The sequence below is a fragment of the Diuraphis noxia genome, unplaced genomic scaffold (assembly GCF_037042655.1).
Source record: "Diuraphis noxia isolate RWA-SAM2 unplaced genomic scaffold, SU_Dnox_SAM2 contig0001, whole genome shotgun sequence".
Taxonomy (NCBI): Eukaryota; Metazoa; Arthropoda; class Insecta; order Hemiptera; family Aphididae; genus Diuraphis; species Diuraphis noxia.
In genome coordinates this window covers 53,343,487-53,365,859 of record NW_028301711.1, presented here as the reverse complement: position 1 = coordinate 53,365,859, position 22,373 = coordinate 53,343,487, and the positions used below count along the sequence as shown (strand labels likewise).

Here is a 22,373-nt window from a genome sequence, read left to right as displayed (position 1 = left end):
TTTACCATGATATGTGTTTTTTTATTTAGATTTTTTTGTGTCTGTGTTCACGATAAGTTGTCGAGATAATGCTTCAATTTTCAACCTCAATAACCTATTCGGTTGGAAAGTGAATTTAGTTGGTGCGTTGGGGAGGTCAAATTTTGAAATTTCAAGTAGTTTTTAATAGTAACGGGAAAGACAAAAAATAAAAAAAAATAAAAAATAAGGAAAGCTGAATTTTTAAGCAAAATCGATTTTTGAGAAAATCTAGTTTTGATATTGTTGTAACTCTAAAAAAAATTACCGTATACACATGAATTTTTCACTGAATGTGGCATTTTCTATACTTGATAAAATTTTCAAAATATTTCAAATCTTTTTAATTTCTTTCTGACACTCAGAAAATTGGACATCTGTTCGGACATGTAAAGTACAAAATCGATGACCATAATATTAATAATTAGTATAATATGTGGGTCGCCTCAAACTGGAGCGGTGGAGGTAAAATTTTTTCGTCTATATACGGTTGCCGCCGCCGCGGTAGCGCTTGAATGTGTGCGGCTTCTTTTTGCCTCCACCGCCATCGCTACCGCTACCGCTGCAGTGTGTGGTATCCTTCATTGTTAATACCATGCAGTGTGCTGGAGGTAAATTTCAAATTTATTATTTCATAGTGATTGCTCATCGTGGTACCGCACAGAGTGCAGCACCGGCGGTGGTGCCCGTGTAACCCACCGCGAACGGACAAAATTGATCGTTGTACATTGACGACAATACTACATTTGACGCACATTAGTTTGAGTCCATAGTAAACTCGTATATTGTACTCGTCCATGAGTAGACTCATTCTACGGCTTTCACTCTGTTCAACTGTTGTTGGCTCATAGTTTATAGAAGGCTCTTCGGATACTGACGGTGGTTCGTGACGGATAAACTGGCAAACGGTAAACTTCCAAATAGGTGAGTCGACTATAACAGTCTTGTCGTTTTTCATTCACTCGCGCGTCCCCGCCATCTTGGTTTTACTTCGACGTTTGACAACTGCTACGAATTACAATGTTAACAATTCGGAACAATGTTTGATGCTATATCCGGATCAATGTTTATAACTGTAGCGCAGGTAATAATGGGCGTTGGGTACCTACTTGGGTAACTATAACGTTCTTCGGTCTATTGCTATGTGGCGTCGTGTGCGTTGTTCGCGGTGTTTCTCGCAGTTGATAGTCAACAGCCGACATGGTGGTACAATAACCAAATCCGTTATTGTTATTATTATTATTGTGGTTATTATGAAAATAATATGCAGGGACTAATTGCCCTTTGTCTTCAGGCAGCCATAGATAACTCGGGTCGACAGATAACCCCAACTCCGACGAAATGGCGTCCGCATTATTGTTGTTCTATACCACTTACGAATATTCTTTTTTTTAAAGTGATTGCGACGGGCGTCTCGTGACTTTACGTGTTAATTATATATACTTATAGCGTACTCATGCCTTACATTGGTGAAGAGATCATTTGTCATAATAAATAATATTATAGTGTAGTAGTGGTATATGTCATATATATTCTAATATATTCTATTATATTATAATACCGTCTTAATTTTTTCAGTGTTATCAAGAATTGTTTGACCTCATCCAACACTAATATCGCATAACAAGTACCTAACAATCATCATTTTCCAGTCATGTCAAATCAATCACTGTCCAAATCGGATGCGACTAATTCTAATTGTTCAATGGCGGACAACAGCAATCCCACTGGTGTCAAGCAAACTATAAATTTTGAATGGACTACAAAACTTGAGAAATGTTTGCTTTATAACATGATACGTCTAAAGCCTTGTGGTAAGTTCGATGTGTCACTGTTTGCATTGGTTGTGCATCAACCTAACCTCTCCTCAAATCAATTCATTATTGATTTTAAAATAGCATCGACTAATAATGATTATTTTTATTGTTGATTGTTTAGGTAAATTAGTTATTATAAAGATATACCAAATGTGTATCATAACATATTATCTTAAATAATTGTAAAAATAATCATTTACAGTAGATTCTCGTCATGTCAAATCTCAAGGGAAACAGGGCTAATTTTGAAATATCAAGTTTCTTAGTTGTTGTGCATATTTATTTGCTTTTTCAAGTAGAATTTCTCCATTTAATAGTATGTTATTATCTTTTCAAAGTAAACCACTTTAATAAAATTTGACTGATAGCAATTAAGAAGTCATCCTCATTTTACATATTTAAACAATTGTAATTCAACATTTTATCTTTCTGTTGAATAATTGATGATATTGTATTTGGTAGAATATTGAATTCATTGGCGATTTCAAATTTTTACGGTTATCCTTTTTCAATAACTATCTAAATAAATAATTTTTTGTTCTTACCTTAAATAAAAATATTATTTGTGTACTCAAGATAACAAAAAATGATTCAATGTATATCGATTTATCAAGAGCTAACATCATCAAGTGTAATGGTGGTTTTAAGGGGATTTAAATGTAGTTAGAGATAATGAAAGGTTTGAAATAGCGACGTTTGACTTTGACATAATAAGAATTAATTGCATATGTAATAAATTAATGTATATCATAATTCTATATTAATAATAATTATAATTATAAATACCTTGTACATATTGTATATGTTTTTTATTATTTTCATGATATGTATGCACATATCAAATATATATAATATTAATGTATATATCTAGTGTTAAAAAAACTGTAATTTTGAACTAGGTGCCCTATTATTTCAGATAATTGAGATTCTGCTGTACAATTATAATATACATAAATACACAAATTATATTCATAAATTATAACTGGTAAAATATTGTATTTGGTTTCAGGAATTAATAAACACTTGAGTATGCTTCTACTACAACAAAAAATAAATAAAGAATTAAAAATTAATATACCAATTGATGTCTTATGGAATTATTTGTCAACTAAATGGGATATTAGAGCTGCTGTAAATAATAACCTTATTGATGATATTTCACCTTTCTACATAATTAAGTCTAATATTTTTATTTTTATTTTTAGGATGTTATAGAACATATAAATTTTAATGTTACTGAGAAAGACTTTGTTTTACCAGAAGAATATGACCAGTTGATTGCTGAACAAGGAGAAAAAATTAAAAAAATGGAAAAAGAATGTAAGTTGATTATAATGATTTTTTTAAATTTTTTATCTTGAATATTATTTAATTGATATTATTTTAAAGGTTTACTCGAGGAAGCTAATAAGAAAAAATTATTAAATTGGAGTGGTAAAACAAGATCCAAGTCTAATTCGATGTCCTCTGTAGATTCGAAGGAAGGTCTCAATGAGACAATTCCTTCAACATTATTAGAAAGCTCTCCAGCTAAGACAAATGATGTTGGATCTGATGATGGTCCATGTACTAGAAGATCATTGCGTACAAATGATAAACTAGAAAATAGTAAATCTGATGAAAAAAATAAGTTAAAAGATTCAAAACAGTTAAATAAAAAAAATTCAAATCAATCTAAGGATGTGGAGAAGATTGAAATAACCTCAAATTTCAGAGGTCGAAAAATGAAAAGTAGAAACGTGTCAGAATCTAGTTTCAGTTCTGATAATAGTAAACAGCGTAGGAATCATAAAAATAATTTGACAGATTTAACTGTTTCGGATAGCTCATCTAGATCAGTAACTCCAGAGAATTTTAGAGGTAAAACTTCAAACCGTTCTGTTACACCTGAAACTACTAGTAGAAAATCAAACTTGCGCTCTAGTGATAAAGACCAGAAATCTAAACTTGCATTAGAAAAAGCATGTCTAAAGTTTGGACATCAAGTCGATCTAGTTTTACCAGAAATAAAAATTGAACGCCTAAAACCTGAAAAGCAATTTGCATCTTTAGCGGAATCAAAATCTAAAAATTTGATACAAGGTAAAAATGAAGCAAATAACAAAGTAAAAGCTAAAATACGTAATAGAGTAACATCCGATCTATTAGTAGTTCAACAATCTCCAGATATACAATCATTAGGTAGACGCTCTTGTAGCAACAAAAATTCATAAATTTTTAAAATGACTAATGAGTAATGGAACACAAAATATGACCTTTTTGTTAAATCATTTAACATTAAATTTTTAATGTTCAATGTGACTTATAACATTTCTTTAATAGCACTTATATGATATTGCAGGTAAATTATGTTATCCTAAATATTATAAATATTAATTTCTGAAAACGTGTACATTAAAGTAAAATTAATATTTTTTTCATCTCAGTAAATATTACCTATTTAGTATAGATAATAAATTAAATATTTTAAATATAAATAAAAAAATTGTATTTAATAATTTCTGGTTTAACTAGAAAATATCATACAATGTTGTTTACCAATTATTAATTATTCACAAATCATGTCTTAGATAATTGTTTTTCAAGGAAAAATATTTTTATTTTTTTTTTACTGGTTAACTACTAGACTTTTTTAAAACAAGTACAAACAATTCATTTAACATAATTTTATAATACATATGAAATCTTTAAATTAGAGAAGGTAGTAACTTAAGTAATTAATTTTTTTATTAGTTTCTTTAATTCATTAAGCTTTTAAAATATTACCTGGTAATTTTTTTTCTTACAAATACAGTCTTAAAAAATCAAAAACAAAATCTGCTCATTACTTAAATGTCCTTAAGTACTTTTCTAATAAATAATAATATAATTCTCTTTTTATTTTTGTATTCAAATAAATATAGTGTGCAAATTAAATTGCTTGTATTTTCTGTTTAACTTTGGTAGAAATGTCCCAGTGTTATAAGTTATACATTCACTTAAATACTAAAACAGTTATGCAAGTTGTTTTAAAAACCAAACTAACTTTTATTTTATTGATTTTTACTCCATAGCACATTATAACAATTTTAATAATTAATGTGTACCATAAAACTTATTTTTGATGTATGTATTTTGATAATGTTAGACTTAAACACGTTTAATTATATATAAATATATCATTGTATCAATGATTTAAATAATTTAAACTACGTTATTTTTATTTGTGTTCAATATTTGACGTTGGCAACAATCCCTTTCCAGATCTCACGATTTTCTGCCGATCGAATTGCCTCCCCCAGTGGATAGCCATTGATGGCTTTGATCTGGTCTATCCAACGCATGTGTTCTTCCGCGGCTTCCTTTTCCTTCTATTTTTCTTTCGATCACTAGCTTCTCCAGGCTTGATTCATCCCTTCTTATAATGTGGCCAAAGAATCTTAGGATCCTCTGCTTACACAACACTGGCAGTCTTGTTTCTATAATTTATTTGTTAATTATTCAATTCAGCAATATTTTTTTAATTTCTTTTATATTATTTAATTTATACATTAAAATAATCAGTGACGGTAAAAGGGAGGGATGAGTGAAGTAGATCCCCCATGATCTTTTTTCAATGTAAAATATCTAGTTTTTTATAATTAAATAGTCATTGTTAAAAAATCAGTCATAATCTCCTCCATGACAAAATCATATGACCGCCACTAGAAATAACTTTGTTTTGATTTTTATGTTTGGCTGCAATATTTAAAATTAAATTATTTATTCAATTTGAGAATCGTCATCAAAGGTTCAATTAAAATTAAAATCAACACATCTAACCAGACTTGCTTTTTTTGTCAAATTTTAATGTAAATAGATTTGTAAAAATGTAAATAAAAATTATTACATTCGTAGAAAATATTATTTTAATAATCTTAATTTTAATTTTATATTGAATCTATTCAATAAAATAAAATAACTTAATTTTCTAGTTTTCTTTTTATAAATATAAAATTGTACAATAAGTAAAATGTAATTTGTAACTAGTTACAAGTTACAAAACTTATTTACATTAACTATGTAACTATTACTCAAACTTGTACATCATGTGAAGACCACATAATTGTATAATATTACCTATGGTGTATTTTTGAAAATATAAATTATAATTTAATTTGTTCAAAACTTTTGATTTGGTTTTTTCCTTGTCTTAAATAATAACTTATCAAAAAAGCATTTTTTTGAAAAAAATTGTTGACTGGTAAAAAGGACGCTATTAGACGTTAAATATCAATTTATATATACTTTATATTACAAGAATGAATTGTGGCCTTGGAGCCAAAAGCGTCTGTTTCTTTCTGACAAATAACAATTATATAGTTTTCTCTGTTACTCTTCTCAATAGCCGATTAAAATAAATTTAATTTTCCGTTTTGTGAGAAACTGCAGCTGTTTAACTATATATTTATTCTCATTTTGAAATGTAAAGCATGCATTTTAACAAGTATACAAGATGTAACTGATAGAACTGACATTTGGACTAATTTTTTTTCACTTTAATATTATTATTTTATTTTTATTTTTTTTCATTCATTAATTGAACCTAGCACTACATGTATAATACATTTTTTGTTTTATTTTTTAGTACTGAAAATAAAAATAAATAAATTTAATTTAAAAAATGTTGGATAAATTCAAAATAGCCTATTTATGAATCTGATTATAAGAACAATTTTGATGGTAAAAAGATTTATCTAAAACAAGTAGTTTATTTTTCTTTTTGATTAGATTAATTGTGAACGCAATAACATTTAAAAAAATATAATTTTTGAGAATTTGCTGACTTGAGTATATTTCTTAAATTATTTATTCATCATATAATATTTAAAAAAATTGTCATACGGTGAATTGGCATAATTATTTTTTTCTGGTCAGGTCTTTCTGTTACACCCTGTATAAATCAAATTTGGAAGCATTATTAATAAATCGTGGTAAATCTGCGCATAAACTACTGATGACATTATATTAATAGCAAGAATTGTAAGTGCCATGAGAAAAGCCTATTTTAATATTAAAAGCAAAGGAAGTTGTATAGGATTAAAAATAGCACAGATAAAACTAAATACTTGTAACTATCTGCAGTAAAAGCACGGCGAAGAGTAAAGAACATTACAATTGGTGAGAATAACTTAGAAGTCGTTGAGTAATAACTTTGAGTTTCATGTACCTTGGTTCTGCACTCAATAATACTAAAAAATGTTCGAACAAATTAACAGAAGAATTAGGGCTAGCAATCATGCATACTTTACCAATATCTTACTCTTTAGATCAAAGCTGTTATCGAAAACCACAAAGTTGAAGTTATATAAAAATCTTATAAAGCAGGTATTGTGCTACTTAGCCGAAACTTGGGCGTTATCAAATGCGAATAGCAACAAATTAAAAACATTTGAAAGAAATGTAGTAAGGAAAGTATTTAGTGCTGTGTTTGAAGAAGGGAGTTGGAGGATAAGAAATAATGAAATAGAACAAATATTAAAAAATAAAATATATATTTAGATTCATTAAGGCAGGAAGAATAAGATGATTAGGTCATGTACAAAGAATGGACGAGAAGGATCTGCAACAGCTGGGTATACAGAATTAGAGAAATGTAACTAAAGATCGTGGCCTGAGACAGGTGGAGAAGAATTGTTTTGGAAGCTAAGGGTCATTATGGGCTGTTGTAGTAATCAGTAGTAGTAGTAGTAGTATATACTTTATATAGATACATCAGATTCTATAGAGTCTACATCCGTGGTTTAAATATCGAAATATATATTATAATAATATATGTTTTATATTATTTAATATTTTATTTATATTAATTATTATAATATTTTTGTTTTTTGAACATCACTAGCTTCATTGGGTGTTAAATGAAAAATTAAACACAAATTTTGTATCATATAGAGTTGGTATTTTTAACGGGTAACAAAGTACAAGAGTATCAGATAGTATTTTATAAATATTTCTACAATATCTGCATTATATTTTGAATAAGATTTACTGACTTGAGTACTTTACAAAAAATGGTTAATATATTGGAGTATCATATATTCAGGCGAGAATGGACTAATGTAATCTATTATAATATACTCTGTTAGCCTGTTCCTTAAAATAAGAACGCAGAGGGACAAAAAAATTATCAAAACTCGCATTTATAACTACCTCAAGCAATCTTTGTGACCATCTGTTCCGGCATTGATGGTTGCGACTGCAGCAGAGCAATCACAGATCTTGTTATAGGGGAGGTAATCGGAAAAAAAATCCCCAAAGCAACTATTTAAAAAATTACATAATTATAATAATATACCTAATTAGTATATTAGACTATTAGAGTATGTATATTAGTTGGTAAAAAAAAAATAATAAATAATAATAATGATACATTAATATACATATACAGCATAAAATATTTAATTTCTATACAATTATACAATTACATTTAAAACATTAAAATTTTTTAATAAATATGAATTTTTAATTTGTACCAACATATTATTTTATAAGAAATGCACTATAAAATGCATTTAAATTATATTTATTATATCATAATGTAGTTTAAAAATTAGAAAAAAATTGTATATATATTGTTTTTATTTTTATAGTGTTGTTACTGTAGTATTTGTTACTTGTTTAGTTCTGGGTGTACTAATTGGTTACTAATTCAGTATTAGGTACCTATCGAGGCCTATGATAAAATATTGTTATCGACAATAACTTGTCGTGCTATATAATTTATTATTCGTACCGTCGCCGTCGCGTCGGTAGTTTGCAGAAAGTTTCTTTTTTAATCGCAACAATTTTTGTTCATGTTATGAACGAAATTGGAAAAATTTTTTTTACCTACCAGCTTAAAATATAACTAGGTTTATCTCAAATTAACCATGACAAAATAATTACAATTTGAGAACATATTTATAACACATAAATATATAAGTGTCCTAACTATATGTAAAATTATTAAATTAAAATAAATCTTACCATTTTTATTGGCAGAATGATTGTGTTCATGGATCTCCCTTGGATTACTATTTTGATGCGATGTTTTTAAAATAGCTAAACATTGAAATGAACTATATTTTGCACACCTCCATCTCTTGAAAAACTTACAGTCTTTTTGGTGTACATAAGTATAACCATTTAAGCAAATTTTATCGTTCCCTTGATTAGATTTAACGACTTCCATAGTCGCACAGTCATACAAATTAAAGTTACTTAACAGGAACTGAAGATGTACTAACCGTAACCATTATAATAACGTATAGATAGACGTTTAAATAATCATTTTATAACTTGTATTTTCCCAATTTCACATTTTATTGCTCTATGCAACTGGCAGCCCGTGAACCTTTTTTATCTGTAAAACGCTTTCTTATTGCACACTAAATTTGTGGTATGAATGTGAACATTTTGGTCGGTAACAGTCATATTTATGTATTTATTTATACGTGTTCTTATTTATACATTTATATTTTTATATTTTATATTTTTTTCATACTTAATACAAATACTTTGAATTTTTTAATATAAATTTTGTAAATGAATATTTGTTGCATATATTAATTAATAATATAGGTATAAAGATATAATATAATATAATATTATTATTTTTATTATTATAATTTAAATACTAATTAGTTGCTTTGGGGATTTTTTATTATCATTATTATTTTTTTCCGGGGATTTTTTTTATGGGGATTTTATTTACCGGGGATTTTTATTCCGGGATTCATAGGGGAATGGGAAGAGGGTACGACTCATTTAGATTTGCCAAATGGTGTATTTTATGTATTTTTTTGAATAGAGTATTTAGTAATATACTGTATGACAAATTATTTTATTGAATTAGACTAATTAGAGTGATAATTAATATAATATTATATAATTTTTATGTGATTTAAACTTGTAAGTTAAACCAGTTTTTTCAAACGATTGATAAAATTCAAATTTCAAATAATTACTATGATAAGTAGTCTAACACAAAAATATATTTCAGTGCTTTAAGACTTTAAGTACACAGGAACTTAATATGCAATGATACAAGATATAATTAATTCTAAGATTATAACGGCACCCAGTTGCCAAACATATCACCTTTAAATTATTAGCTTGTTAAGGTTGTTTCTGGGAAGAGAGTTATTAAATGTTCAAAAACATAGATGTTTCCTGAATTAGAGGTCAGTAACTAATGTTACTTTTTACTACAGCTCACAATGGTATAAAAGATAACTTGAGCAAACTAAAAGGCAAAATAACTATTTTAAAAAAAATTGTTTTTTTTTTTTTGTAAATAATTTTCTTTTACAATATAATTAGGCTAAATATAGAATTTTAGATAAATAAATTACTCTACTTACACTCGACATAGAGCTATTTGTATAAAATAATACATAGATTATTAGATTGATATTTTCAAACTTGAATACATTTTTATTCAAAATAATTATTTTTACCATTAAATGTCATTATAAAATTAATTTTTTCACTTAAAAGCAACAAGATACTATTATTTTTTTATTTTAATTAATTTTGCTGTTTGTATTTCTATATTATGTTGTTAATATTGATTGTGTTAATGGTTTTTGAACTTTAAAAAAATGATATTTAAATTTACTCAGTTTTACAAATAATTATTTGATGTACATATTTTATGAAAGAAATTGATAGCTATTTCAAAGTATAATAAGTTTATAAATTCAGTTTCAACAATAATTTATAAAATGGTTGATGATATAAAAATTGCAGTTTTTACAATAGTATGTAATATTTATTAAAAGTAAAAAATTTTTGTAAATTACTGTTGAAACTAAATGCCAAAAAATATTATATTTTTAAATAGCTATACATTCTTCATAAGATATAATAATTAAATAATAGGTAAAACTATGTTTAAGTATTATTATTCAAAAGTTAAAAAACTAATAATATATGTATTGATTTATTAGCCACTGACACTATTAACAATATAATGGCTTATCTGAATATTATAAAATCAATGACACATGAATTATTTTTACAATATAATATGGCAAACATTAAATAAAATATTAATCAAAATAAAAAATTATATGTTTTAATTACATTTAAGACAATATAACAACTGTGTGAAAAAAAAAATAAAATGTTTTATATCGATTAAAGAAATAAATTATTTAAAAATGTTTAATATTTGAAAATATCAATCAAATAATGAATATATTTTTAATCAAACATCTTTATAAGCTAAGAGTGTAATTGTTAGATCATTTGAAATTCTATTATCAACCTAAGAATATTGTCAAGATAAATTAATAATTAAGAGGACACTACACCAGCATGTGTGGTCTCTCTTACAAATGTAAAACATTGTGAAAATGGTTTTGCGCGGTAAAGAACCACTCAAGTTGTAATCCGAGCTATGTAACCAAATTTTCATACTATAAAGAGGAGAATATTTACAGTGCAATGTGTTTTTATTTTTTCAATATTAGAACTAAAAAAAGTTTGAAAAACTCAAAAATAATGTATCCAGTAAGAACTTTTTTTGTATTCGTGATATCGAAAAATTAAAAACAACTTTTGCACAGTATAATTTCTCCTCTTTATAGTATGAAAATTTGGTTGATTAGCTTGGATTACAGCTTGAGTGATTCTTTCCTGCGCAAAACCATTTTCACATTGTTTTACATTTGACCAGTTTTTGATAAAGCTTTTGAGTTGAACTGAGCTTCTGGCCAATTAAAAATATGATATTTTGATTGTATCTGTATGATCATAACCCATGTTCATAATAAATAGTTCAATAATTTACAAAAAATAATCATATTAATGTAAAATTGGCAACGCAGTTTTAACTTATGACATAAATCATAATGATGAGCAAAACTATAACAACATTTAAATTAAATTAAAAAGTAAGTTTTTATAAATTGTAGTTAAATATTTCCAATAGAAATCCAAACTCACGTAATAGTTCATTTTAAAACTAAATTATAGTAAAACAATTTTAACTAAACTGCAGTTTAATGAATGAAGTGTTAATTGTATAATTATACATGTACATATAAAAAAATATGCATAGCATAACACTACTCTGCAATTAAATTAAGATCAGCCTTTGATTTTAACTCTCTCATAATGTAAGGTATCTTTTCATAATCAATAAGACCATCCCAAACATCCATTGATATTGGTAAAACTCCTATACCCAAAGCTTCAATTGTTTTGTTTGTAAGCATGTATGGACCTCTTAAGCAATTTAAATTGATGGCATAGCTATTTGGTTTGTAAAGTAATATACCAATTCTAAAAATAATAAGATATAAATATTATTGTAAACTAATGTATAAATTAACAGTCAGTGAGTCAACTTACGCAAGATTATCACTAGAATCAACAATGTTTTCCAACAACAATGATTTACTATCTTTGATTTCATTTTTAATGGCAACAGGGTATCCACCAGGTCTCATGACTACTAAATGATCTAAAATCAAATATGTTGAATGAAGTTAAAATTAAATTTTATGTCTTAAAATAATATTACGAACCAATAAAATGTCCCAATTGGCTTCGGACCCCTGTTAACACATAATCACTTCCACCCAAACCATGTTCTAAGGCAGCTTTTAGTGGAAAGTCATTGATATTATGTTGATAAATATCAATAGCTTTTTCAATAATTTCCTGAGGTGGCAATGATCCATTATAACCACCAGGATATAAAGTCTTTGAAGCTTGGTACAGTTTAAGCAACATAATATGATCATGTATATTATCACCTAGTTAGATATATAAACAATAATAAAAGATTTAATTGATACATTAAACTGAATAAACTAAATTAAAATGTAGAATAAGTTTTTTTAATTGTTAAAACAAATGTTAGTTACTACTTTTTATACTTCTATTTAACCCATCATCGATATCGGTGTGTTAGCGTTTGCTAAAATTAAACTTATTTTAGAAACCACTTGTTCAAATAAAAATAGATTGTTTTGAAACTCAATATACCTCTTACCTAAATAATAATAAATTAAAATAACAACAAAAACATATATAGGTAGATATTATGACTGGTAAAATTACGCAGTACCGATTAGAATAGTGTCCCGCTCACACGATACTAACTGTATTATAATTTTTTGAACATAATTTTTTTTTGATATACTTATAAATAATGGAAAAAAATTGTGAAAAAGTGTGTGCGTGGTTAAGTGAGATTGAGGATGATTACAAAGTGATTTGTTTTTTATTTTCATATCGAAAATTTGGTATTAAACAATTATCTATTGTAAGATACAACCAAACAAATATTTTTATCTATGTTTCACTATTCCCAGTTAAATAAATAATTCACAGAACCAACAAAACGATAATGTTAGCGTAACACTAATACGATACCAATCATGTTACAATATATAGTGATACCGATGACAGGTTAATTTTAAACTGGTAATAGATTACTTCGTTTTAAGAATCCATAAAGAAAATCTCTAGAAAATACTCTTTCTAAAAGTTCTTCTGACCAACAGCCTAAAACAGCCAAGTCAAATGTCACTACCAACCATGGTAATTCTAAAACATCCTGAAATAATAAATAATACAATTAATATAATGAGTTTATTAAACTATTTATTAATACCTTTTGCATGTTAAGTCTTGTCAAAATAAGTGGTTTTAACTCTTCGAAACCTGGTGGAATATAATTTGCATTAGCACATGCTGCAATGTAAGATAATAATACTCCAAATTTAACATTCTCGAAGATATCATGTTGACTTGTTAGTTTATTTGTCATGTAATCAAGTAATCCACGGTGAACAAATCCCTAAAAATACAATGATTATCAATATTCTATTAATTTTATAAAATTGTAAAAAATCAATATAACTTACAATCCTATTTAATTTTTTCAATATGAATGCTAGAGGTTCAAAACTCTCTTCCTTCTTTATCGCAAATTTCACAGCTGTATTAATAAATTGCTCATTATAAAACAACTCAGAATCTGTAGAATACTTATTTATCATTCTTGATAAGACAGCATTAATATCTGAAATTTCAGCTATATAATCTAGATGATTTGTATAATATTGTAAACATCTGTTAATTGTATCAATATATTTTTCAGTTGAATAGTCTTTGTAATATAAACAAAGTAATAAACTTTGAACAATTTTAGGACTTATTTGATCAATATTTCTTATGATTCTTGACATGACAAAGTCATATGTTTCTTGAGACAACCTGTGTTTAGCAATATAGTTGAGGAATTCAACTTGCCAGTATAAATTATCTTCTAATTTGTATTGTACTTGTGTTTCAAAAACTATTGGCAATGCAAGTTTTAAGGCATCAACTAAAGGGCATGATGATAATTCTTTTAACAAAAAATGTAAAAATGTGATTTGCTGTAAAGACATGTCATTTATCATTTTACTAATCAACTGTAATAACATCTGCATAATGTTACTATTAACAGATACGCCCAAATAAGATAAGCACTTGACACTATTCATTACATCATTTAGATCAAGATTTCTTGAATAATTTTGAATTTTGCGACACATTGCTGTAAATTCTGGGCTTCTTGTTACTTCTTCATTTGACAGTTTTGTTCTAAAATAAAAACAAGAGTGTTGATTAATTTCATGTAATATATACTATGCATTTATATTTTGGTCACATTTTTTTTTTTTTTTTTTTTTGATAATATAATACACAATTTGTAACATCCCAATGGTGAAAAAAAATCATTTTGTTTTAATATTTGAATGAAGTTAATAATAAAATGATAATTATTTATACTTTAAAAATAAGGATAATGTAAAATTTGCATAGTTCATAATTTAAAAAAATGTAGCACCAGACTACATTACAATATACTTTAATGAAAAACTTGATTTGAATTATTGAACAAATCGTATAACAATGATATAAAAAAAAAAATATTTTCCTTTCAAAATACAGTGAAAACTCTTTAAAACAAAACTCGTTACAACGAAAAACTCTATATTACGTAAATAACATTAAGTTAACTTATAATGGTTGGTTTGATTTAAAACCTATTTATTACTCTGTATTACGAAAACTCTCAATAACAAATGAAATTACATGGTCCCTTCAGGTCCGTTATAGAGAGTTTTCACTGTATATATGTTAAAATAATACTAGATTTCTTGATGTTTAAAATTATTGCATTTATTTTTATTTTTATATGTATTAACTAATCTCAGCATTGAGTTAAATTTCAACAATAAATAAATTAAAATTTACTATTTATTTACCTTCTGCTTTTTTGTAGTAGAAATAAAGAATTTAATGCTTGTAAATGTTGTGGAGCACTCATTGCAGTATTATGAAGCCTTAACATTTGTAACACATCACTTGTTTGTTTTGCACTCTTTATACTAGTTATTAAAATATCATTAGAAGGAATTATGTTAGATAAACCCAATTGACTAGTAGTATTTGATAAGTATCTCATTGATTTAAAACCTGTGAAATATTATAAGCATTAAACATTATTATAAATAGTTCCTAAAATTAATTACTTGAAGAAAAATATAAAAATGTTGAATTTGTATTAGTTGAAATTTGTTTTTGATTAATTATAAACTGTTGCTTCAAAATATTTGATGATAAAATATGAATTTGTCGCAGATACTGCACATACTTGCTGATTGTATTCATAGTAAATTTGTAGTCTAAAAATGAAAATGAAATTATTAGCCAAGCAGTAAATTAGGTATATAATATTATAACAAATAATTAACAATTGATATTTGACATTTGTACACTTAATTGTATTTATTTAAGTAGGTATACCACTAAAAACAGTAGTAAGCATATTAACTTTTTAAAATTCATTGTTATTATTATAATTATTAAGTATACAATATACCTAAATCTTAATAATGTTATTTCAAATGAGCTTAAATGATGGTAGTATGGAAAATAATCTATGATTTTTACTAAAATATAACAATTTAAATACATTTAAAACCATTTAAATTTGTTCTTAACATTTTTATAATACAGTAGAATTTTGAGAACTCAAAGCTCAAAATTATGAATACTGAATAGTATGATTACTATGATTGACAAAATGGTACAATATTCTTAAGTTGACTTATCCATTTATTTAAACAATGCAAATACAAATAAATTTAGAGTTTTATAATTGTTTATATATAATAATTAAAATAAACTAAACCAACTGATTTTAGCTATTAGTTCAAGTAATAGTAATATTAATATTGCTAACAATAATTTACAAAAATCTTAAAATATTTAATAAAAATATTACCTTTGTGTAAGTTGTCAAAATAATTTGTTTGATTATTATGACTCAGGTATTACTGAAATTAAAAGCATGATTAAAAGAGTAGACGCCTTCAAATTAATTATTGTAAATATGAATATTATTAAATATTCTTGAAGGGTATGGTAGTATTTAACAGTTTCCAATACTTTCCAGTTTTTAAACGTAAAATATCTTCATAACATGGGTTATTTATTTTTTAATTTTGTTTCTTTACCCAATGGCCAATATTAATAATTCAAACATAGCCTTAAATTATTGATAGAAATTTTGCTTATCACAACGATTAAAGATAATATATCTTTGATCGAGCTTATCACTCGAACACAAATTATCATAGATAGGTATTGGGTTGTTGTACCAACATCCAAAATTATTAACATCTCCACTAAACCATAATGTTGAAAGTCGTTTAATAACCCACCTAATGAATTATGTTATTTGGACATCTTAGAATATAATATTTCGTTTTGATTTATATGTAAAGTTCAGAATTTGTTTAAAAATCGTTGAAACTTGTCTACATTGTTTTCAAACTGTTTTAGATCTTGGATACAAATGTACAATAGTCAATGGTATATGCAATCTTGTATTGCATTTTTAAAGGTCAAATAAAATAGAACATTTTTATGAATTTCTTATACAGATTAATTAACAAATATTTGTGATCTTTACGTATTTTGTCAAAATTCCTACTTCATACGCTCATAAAAAATTATTGTGGATTAACGTTTATTTGTTTTTTTAATTTCCGTACTAACAACCACTTACGAAGAACCTTGTATTACATGTTTAAGTTTTTTGTTCGAGCGAACATTTTTTTTATTGACATGGACTAAAATAAAACAATAATAATTGAAAATTTCATATGCCTTTAATCTAAACATGTATCCAATTATTTATAAAATGTTATGGTGTAACGAATTTGCTAATATAAACATTCAGTGAAATTTCATGTATCTACAGTTATTTTTTTTTTTTTGAGTTACCTATACTAAAAACAAAAATGGATTTTTTATTATACTATTCCAAGACGTGATGATAAACACAAAAAACTCACATCATTGTAAAATTAATAAATTTATCGCACTGCTCAGAATCTAAAATAGATAAAGTTTTTTTAAATTTATATTAGTACCTAATTTTGTATTATATTTTCATGTAACTAAAAAAAAAAGTTAGTTTTAAATAATAATAATATATTGATTAGGTAACTTATTCACACCAAATGCTTAGTTTTAGAACAGAACTTAACAATATAATGGTGTAATTTTCATAGAAACATTGCAAATTCTACGACTTCTACATCCAATATATTTATTATTTATTACCTAGTATTTCTATTTTAATTTCATTATAGATAATAGACGTCTTGTTTAATGTTGAGTACTTATTACTTACTACTTGCATTATGAATGCATTATAAACCATAAGGTAGTATTATTTAACTGCCGTGCCGGTTAGTATATGTCTTTTATTAAATTATGATCATTACATAATAAACACTAATGAGGTACCTACCACGGTCAATGACCATCCACCCAAATACCCAATTATAAAGTGTATCGACAGATAAACTTTGAGTAGGTATACCTATATGATAGCCACCACTGTTATAGTACATGACAAATTTCGTTTACAGTTCTGTAATGGCTATAACGAAAAAATAGATAAAACACATTAACTCAAAATCACGTACTTTGAGTAAACTTAAACCAAATAATCACTCATTATACAAAAATACGGAGAACAATATTTTTAAGGGTTCTGCTTATAAATTTGAACAAAACATATTGTAAACAATTCAAGAGTACGTAACAATGGTATTTGTTGTCTCCGTCTTACCAGTGTGTAATATAGCAAATTTACGCTCAGCAGAATACTTGTAGCTCCTTTAGTTTAAAAATTAAAGTGAATCGATCTATTATGAAAGTGTATGGTCGTATGGTGAGTACATTATCTGTGTTTGTACGTTGGTTTTTTACGATAATTCAATTTTTAAGTGAGTTATGAGCATATAAAATATACACTACATTAAAAATGCTCATAACTCACTTAAATATTGAATTATCGTAAAAAAACCAACGTACAAACACAAATATTGTTAAAGATACAGATAAATTTAAGTATCCACGAATAATATTTTTAAATTACAACAATGTAACTAAAATTGTCGTTCTTGATTATTTAATATGTAATTTCATCGAAATTTCAACTTAAAATAACTATAAAAAAAACTGTATTTGTATAGTTTTTAGATTCTTTTTGGAGCAGAATCAACTACTTACGTGGAACCTTGTTTTAAATTTTCAATATTTAGCTATAAAAGTTAAATGTTTTATACATTTTTAACAACTAAAGAATTTGTAAATTTGCAATTCAATACATTTTTTTGAAATTTGAACTTTAAATGAAAAAAACGTGCCCATGTGTTTTTAATATTTTCAACTGTTATTATATTAACTTAAGGAGAACATTGTATTAAATTTTCAAGTTTTATGATTCAAAGAACACAATTTTATCGAAATTTATAGAATAAAAAACTAACAAAACGGAAAGTTTCAAATTCTGTAAATAACTTAAAAATTGTTGAAAATTTTATCAAGTATAGAAAATTCCAGTATAAAAATTTAGTGAAAATTTCATGTACCTACGATAACTTGTTTTTGAATTATACCAATGTCTAAAATCGATTTTATCAAAACTCTTGTTTTTCCTTAATTTATTTTTTTATTTTTCCCGGTGCTTTTGAAAATCACTGGGAATTTCGAAATTTATCATACCTCAACGAACCAACTAGATTCACTTTTCAACCATTAAAGTGAAGTTGAAAATTGAAGCACTATTTCGACAACTTATCATGTACACAGATACACAAAAAAAAAGCGGGTAAGTGGATGTCGCTCTGCTGTACAATAGGTGGTGGCGTGGACCTCTGACTAGGGTAGGTTAGATTTGAATGCAATGATAGGTATCATTGTATACGAAAAACGATTCTGAACGGAGATGATTTGTCAGTCTAGGATATATTATAGATTATTAAAATTTTTCTAATCTTTGATTTAAAAAGAAAATTTTGTATAAATTTCTAGCTTTAAATAATTTGCGAATTTTCGTAATTTTTACGTATTTAGTCAATATTTGAACTTCAAATGCTAATAAAAAAAAATTGTGCCTATGTATTTTTATAATTTTTTAATTACTATAAGAATAACTTATGAGGAACTTTGTATTCAATTTTCAAGTATTTTGATAGGGCCAAAAAAATTGTATCAACCCTTCAAAAAAATTTTTCAGAAAAATTGAAAATTTCAGTTGTCTATAAATATCTCAAAAAAAAGTCAAAATATTTTTAAAATTAAATCATGTAAAGAAAATGCCAATCTAAATAACTGATAAAATTTTCACGTATCTACGACTTATACTTTTTGAATAATAACAAATATTTAAAATCGGTTCAGGATAAATCGTTATCGTTACGCTATTTGGTAAAAATTTAAAATTCAAACGCACTTAAAATTTTTCCTATAACGATGCTTCGAGTTTTCTCTATAGCTACTTGAAGGAAAACTTAGTTTTGTATTTTTAATCCTTAGTTATAGACGTAAAAAATTTTATGATTTTTAACTTCAAAATTACTTGCAAATTTTCGCGTTTTCGACAGATTTCGTAAAATTTTGAACTATAAACGCTTATAAAAAAAAATTATGACTTACGATTTTTAATATTTTTTAGCTACAATAAGAAACTAAAAGAATACTAGAATACTAATAATTTACAGTTAATAATTGATATTGGTATTAACCACTAATCAATATTATTTTTAATATTAATTCTTCACTTAATTCGTCAAATTACACAAAGATCCTAAACTACTAACTAATATGATATAGAATATAGTCTGCAATATAGAATTAACATTCACTATGTATAGAAAATTAATATAGGTATGGTTCGATATAATTGAAGAAAAAAAATGCATACAGGTAAACCTTATTCAACCATTTCAAATTAAAGAGAAATTTATCTGATCGGTATAACGTTCAAACAGTAAATGTGAGTAGGGGAATATTTCACGATCAATTAAAAAAAGTTATACCTATTATAAAATTAGAATATACAATGTATGGTACCTGGCATAATTGTAGAAGAAAATTATTTTTAAAAAAGGGGGAAAGTAGATAACCGCTCATCTGTCGTACAGTAATAGGTGTGGGAGTATGTTTTAAATTTTAATTAAATGAACAATCATTGGGTTGGAAAAACGATTCTGAGCAAAAACGGTTTGTCAGCCTATATTTCTAGGTAATACCTATACTTATTCTATGATGTTATCAAAGTAAATTATTTTACTATACTCAGTAGGTAAAAAGCATTGCATTTGAAAATTAAATTTTGTTTATAAAATATATTGAAATATATTAAAAGTTTTAAGTTCCCACTAATAATAATATTTCTAAATTATTACAATAAAGTAATTAAAATCGTTATTCATTGATTAAGCATTTAATTTTGTCCAAATTTGAACTTAAAAAATATATCTAAAGACAAATTGCTGTGTTCATATAATATTTTAGTTTTTTGGGTTACAATTATACAGTATGAACTACTTTTAAGCCTTATATTACATTTTGAAGCGTTTTAACCGTACGAATAATTTCTTATCGACGTATATACATATACAGAAAAAACATGATGGAAAGCTCGTTTTGCGGGCATGCTGAATTCCCGGTTTCCAAACGCATTTTAATACAATGTAATAAACTTTAATTTCATAAACACGAACAGTGGGGCGGCGAGGCCCATTATCTTCTTGAAGAATAAAATATAAAAATATAAATAAATTAATTATGCAAATTAAAAGTGGTTTGGTAACCTTTTTATATAGGTACCAATATGTTTTTAATTCTAGCTAGTATACGAATCTATACCTATTAAATACTCAAACATTACTACTTTTTAATACTATTTAGTATAATTTTTTTTTGAATAGAACCAATATATAATCTTATATAATCTTAATACAAGCAATTGTGACTCTAAGTTATGACAAGAAATAAGTTTACGGGCTATTTATAAATAATACCTACTAGCATCAACAATATTATAACCATGTGCTGGTAACTAACGAACGAATGGACCGAGGACCGATGCGAATTGCGAAGGAAGATATAAGGTGTTCTAAACCAATGTTTAGAAACTTAAAAATAAAACTAAAAAAAAATACGAATATAAACATTTTGTGAATTTTTGAACTATATTTACTATCTAGGGTCATTTATTTTTCAGTGACACTAATAAAATAAAATTGAATTTATCAAATACTGGTTCTGCATAAAAACCTTTATTTTTTCTAGCTTGATCCCCTTCTTTTCAAAGTTCCGAACTTCCATTCATACCAAATTTAACCTAACCTAACCAATAACCATAATAGCCCTCAAAGTTGAAAGTCAAATCATTTTTTGCCCCAAAAAGTGATTGCAGACAGAAAAAAAATACACATCATTGTATAAAATCTATACATTCATCGATAAACTCGAAATACAAAATAGTGAATCGTTTATATTATGTATACGATCACACAATTATTACTTAGTATAATATATTTTATCAAAATTCCACTTAGGAACCTAAAATTCTCAAGTAGGTTTATAGATACCTGACCAAGTGAACAATCTCATACAATTTTTTTGTACTCACAAGTCACAATTGTATAATATGTGTAAAATACTAAAATGTATAGGTACCAGGTACCAGGTACCTATATGTATTTAATTTTTTTTTATTCAAGATAATATTTTATTTACCCCTCCTCCATTGTGCTTATTATAAATTCCTCTTACAGATTGTACAAATTAAATAAATATGTTAAAAAAAAGATATTTTTGAGCTAACCAATTTTTTTATCCGTTGAAAAAACTACTATCGTTGTTATATAGTTACTCATTAGAATTACTATACGATAATAATGATAATTTGGTGAATTAGTTGTTTAAGAGTTAACAAATGTGGTTTGTAACAAAAAAAAAAAAAAAATAACGGTGGTGTATTGTTACGTTTGTTTTTCAACGAATTTCCGTCATTTTATATTACTGGAGGTTTTTTTTTCTACCTGTTACATGGTGTACTGAACTCAGCTGAACCGGAACACTGCATAAACCCCACTCGTTTATCAGTTCCGGAAACATTGCCACCGATGTAGGCGGAATGAAAGTGTTTCGTCTTAA

At 26.0% G+C, this 22,373-nt stretch overlaps 3 protein-coding genes across 3 annotated transcripts; 1 reads left to right on the top strand and 2 right to left on the bottom strand.

The window, feature by feature from the left end:
• Nucleotides 1-620: 620 nt before the first annotated feature.
• On the top strand, nucleotides 621-6,328 carry MrgBP (MRG/MORF4L binding protein). The gene is made up of 5 exons (XM_015509006.2): nucleotides 621-942; nucleotides 1,597-1,832; nucleotides 2,845-2,966; nucleotides 3,041-3,155; nucleotides 3,225-6,328. Exons 2-5 carry the CDS (start codon nucleotides 1,673-1,675, stop codon nucleotides 4,046-4,048), a joined length of 1,221 nt encoding a protein of 406 aa, XP_015364492.2. The 5' UTR covers nucleotides 621-942; nucleotides 1,597-1,672; the 3' UTR covers nucleotides 4,049-6,328.
• On the bottom strand, nucleotides 4,839-10,190 carry LOC149060899 (uncharacterized). Its single transcript, XM_089217923.1, has 3 exons — nucleotides 8,823-10,190; nucleotides 8,007-8,117; nucleotides 4,839-5,293 (listed from the first exon to the last, which is right to left on the bottom strand). Exons 1-2 carry the CDS (start codon nucleotides 9,025-9,027, stop codon nucleotides 8,008-8,010), a joined length of 315 nt encoding a protein of 104 aa, XP_089074049.1. The 5' UTR covers nucleotides 9,028-10,190; the 3' UTR covers nucleotides 4,839-5,293; nucleotide 8,007.
• Nucleotides 10,191-11,824: 1,634 nt separating this feature from the next.
• LOC107162202 (uncharacterized) lies at nucleotides 11,825-16,396 on the bottom strand. The gene is made up of 9 exons (XM_015508990.2): nucleotides 16,132-16,396; nucleotides 15,377-15,529; nucleotides 15,110-15,320; nucleotides 13,718-14,441; nucleotides 13,465-13,650; nucleotides 13,287-13,407; nucleotides 12,371-12,601; nucleotides 12,195-12,306; nucleotides 11,825-12,125 (listed from the first exon to the last, which is right to left on the bottom strand). The coding sequence occupies exons 2-9, from the start codon at nucleotides 15,513-15,515 to the stop codon at nucleotides 11,909-11,911; spliced, it is 1,941 nt and encodes a 646-aa protein (XP_015364476.1). The 5' UTR covers nucleotides 15,516-15,529; nucleotides 16,132-16,396; the 3' UTR covers nucleotides 11,825-11,908.
• Nucleotides 16,397-22,373: the final 5,977 nt, after the last annotated feature.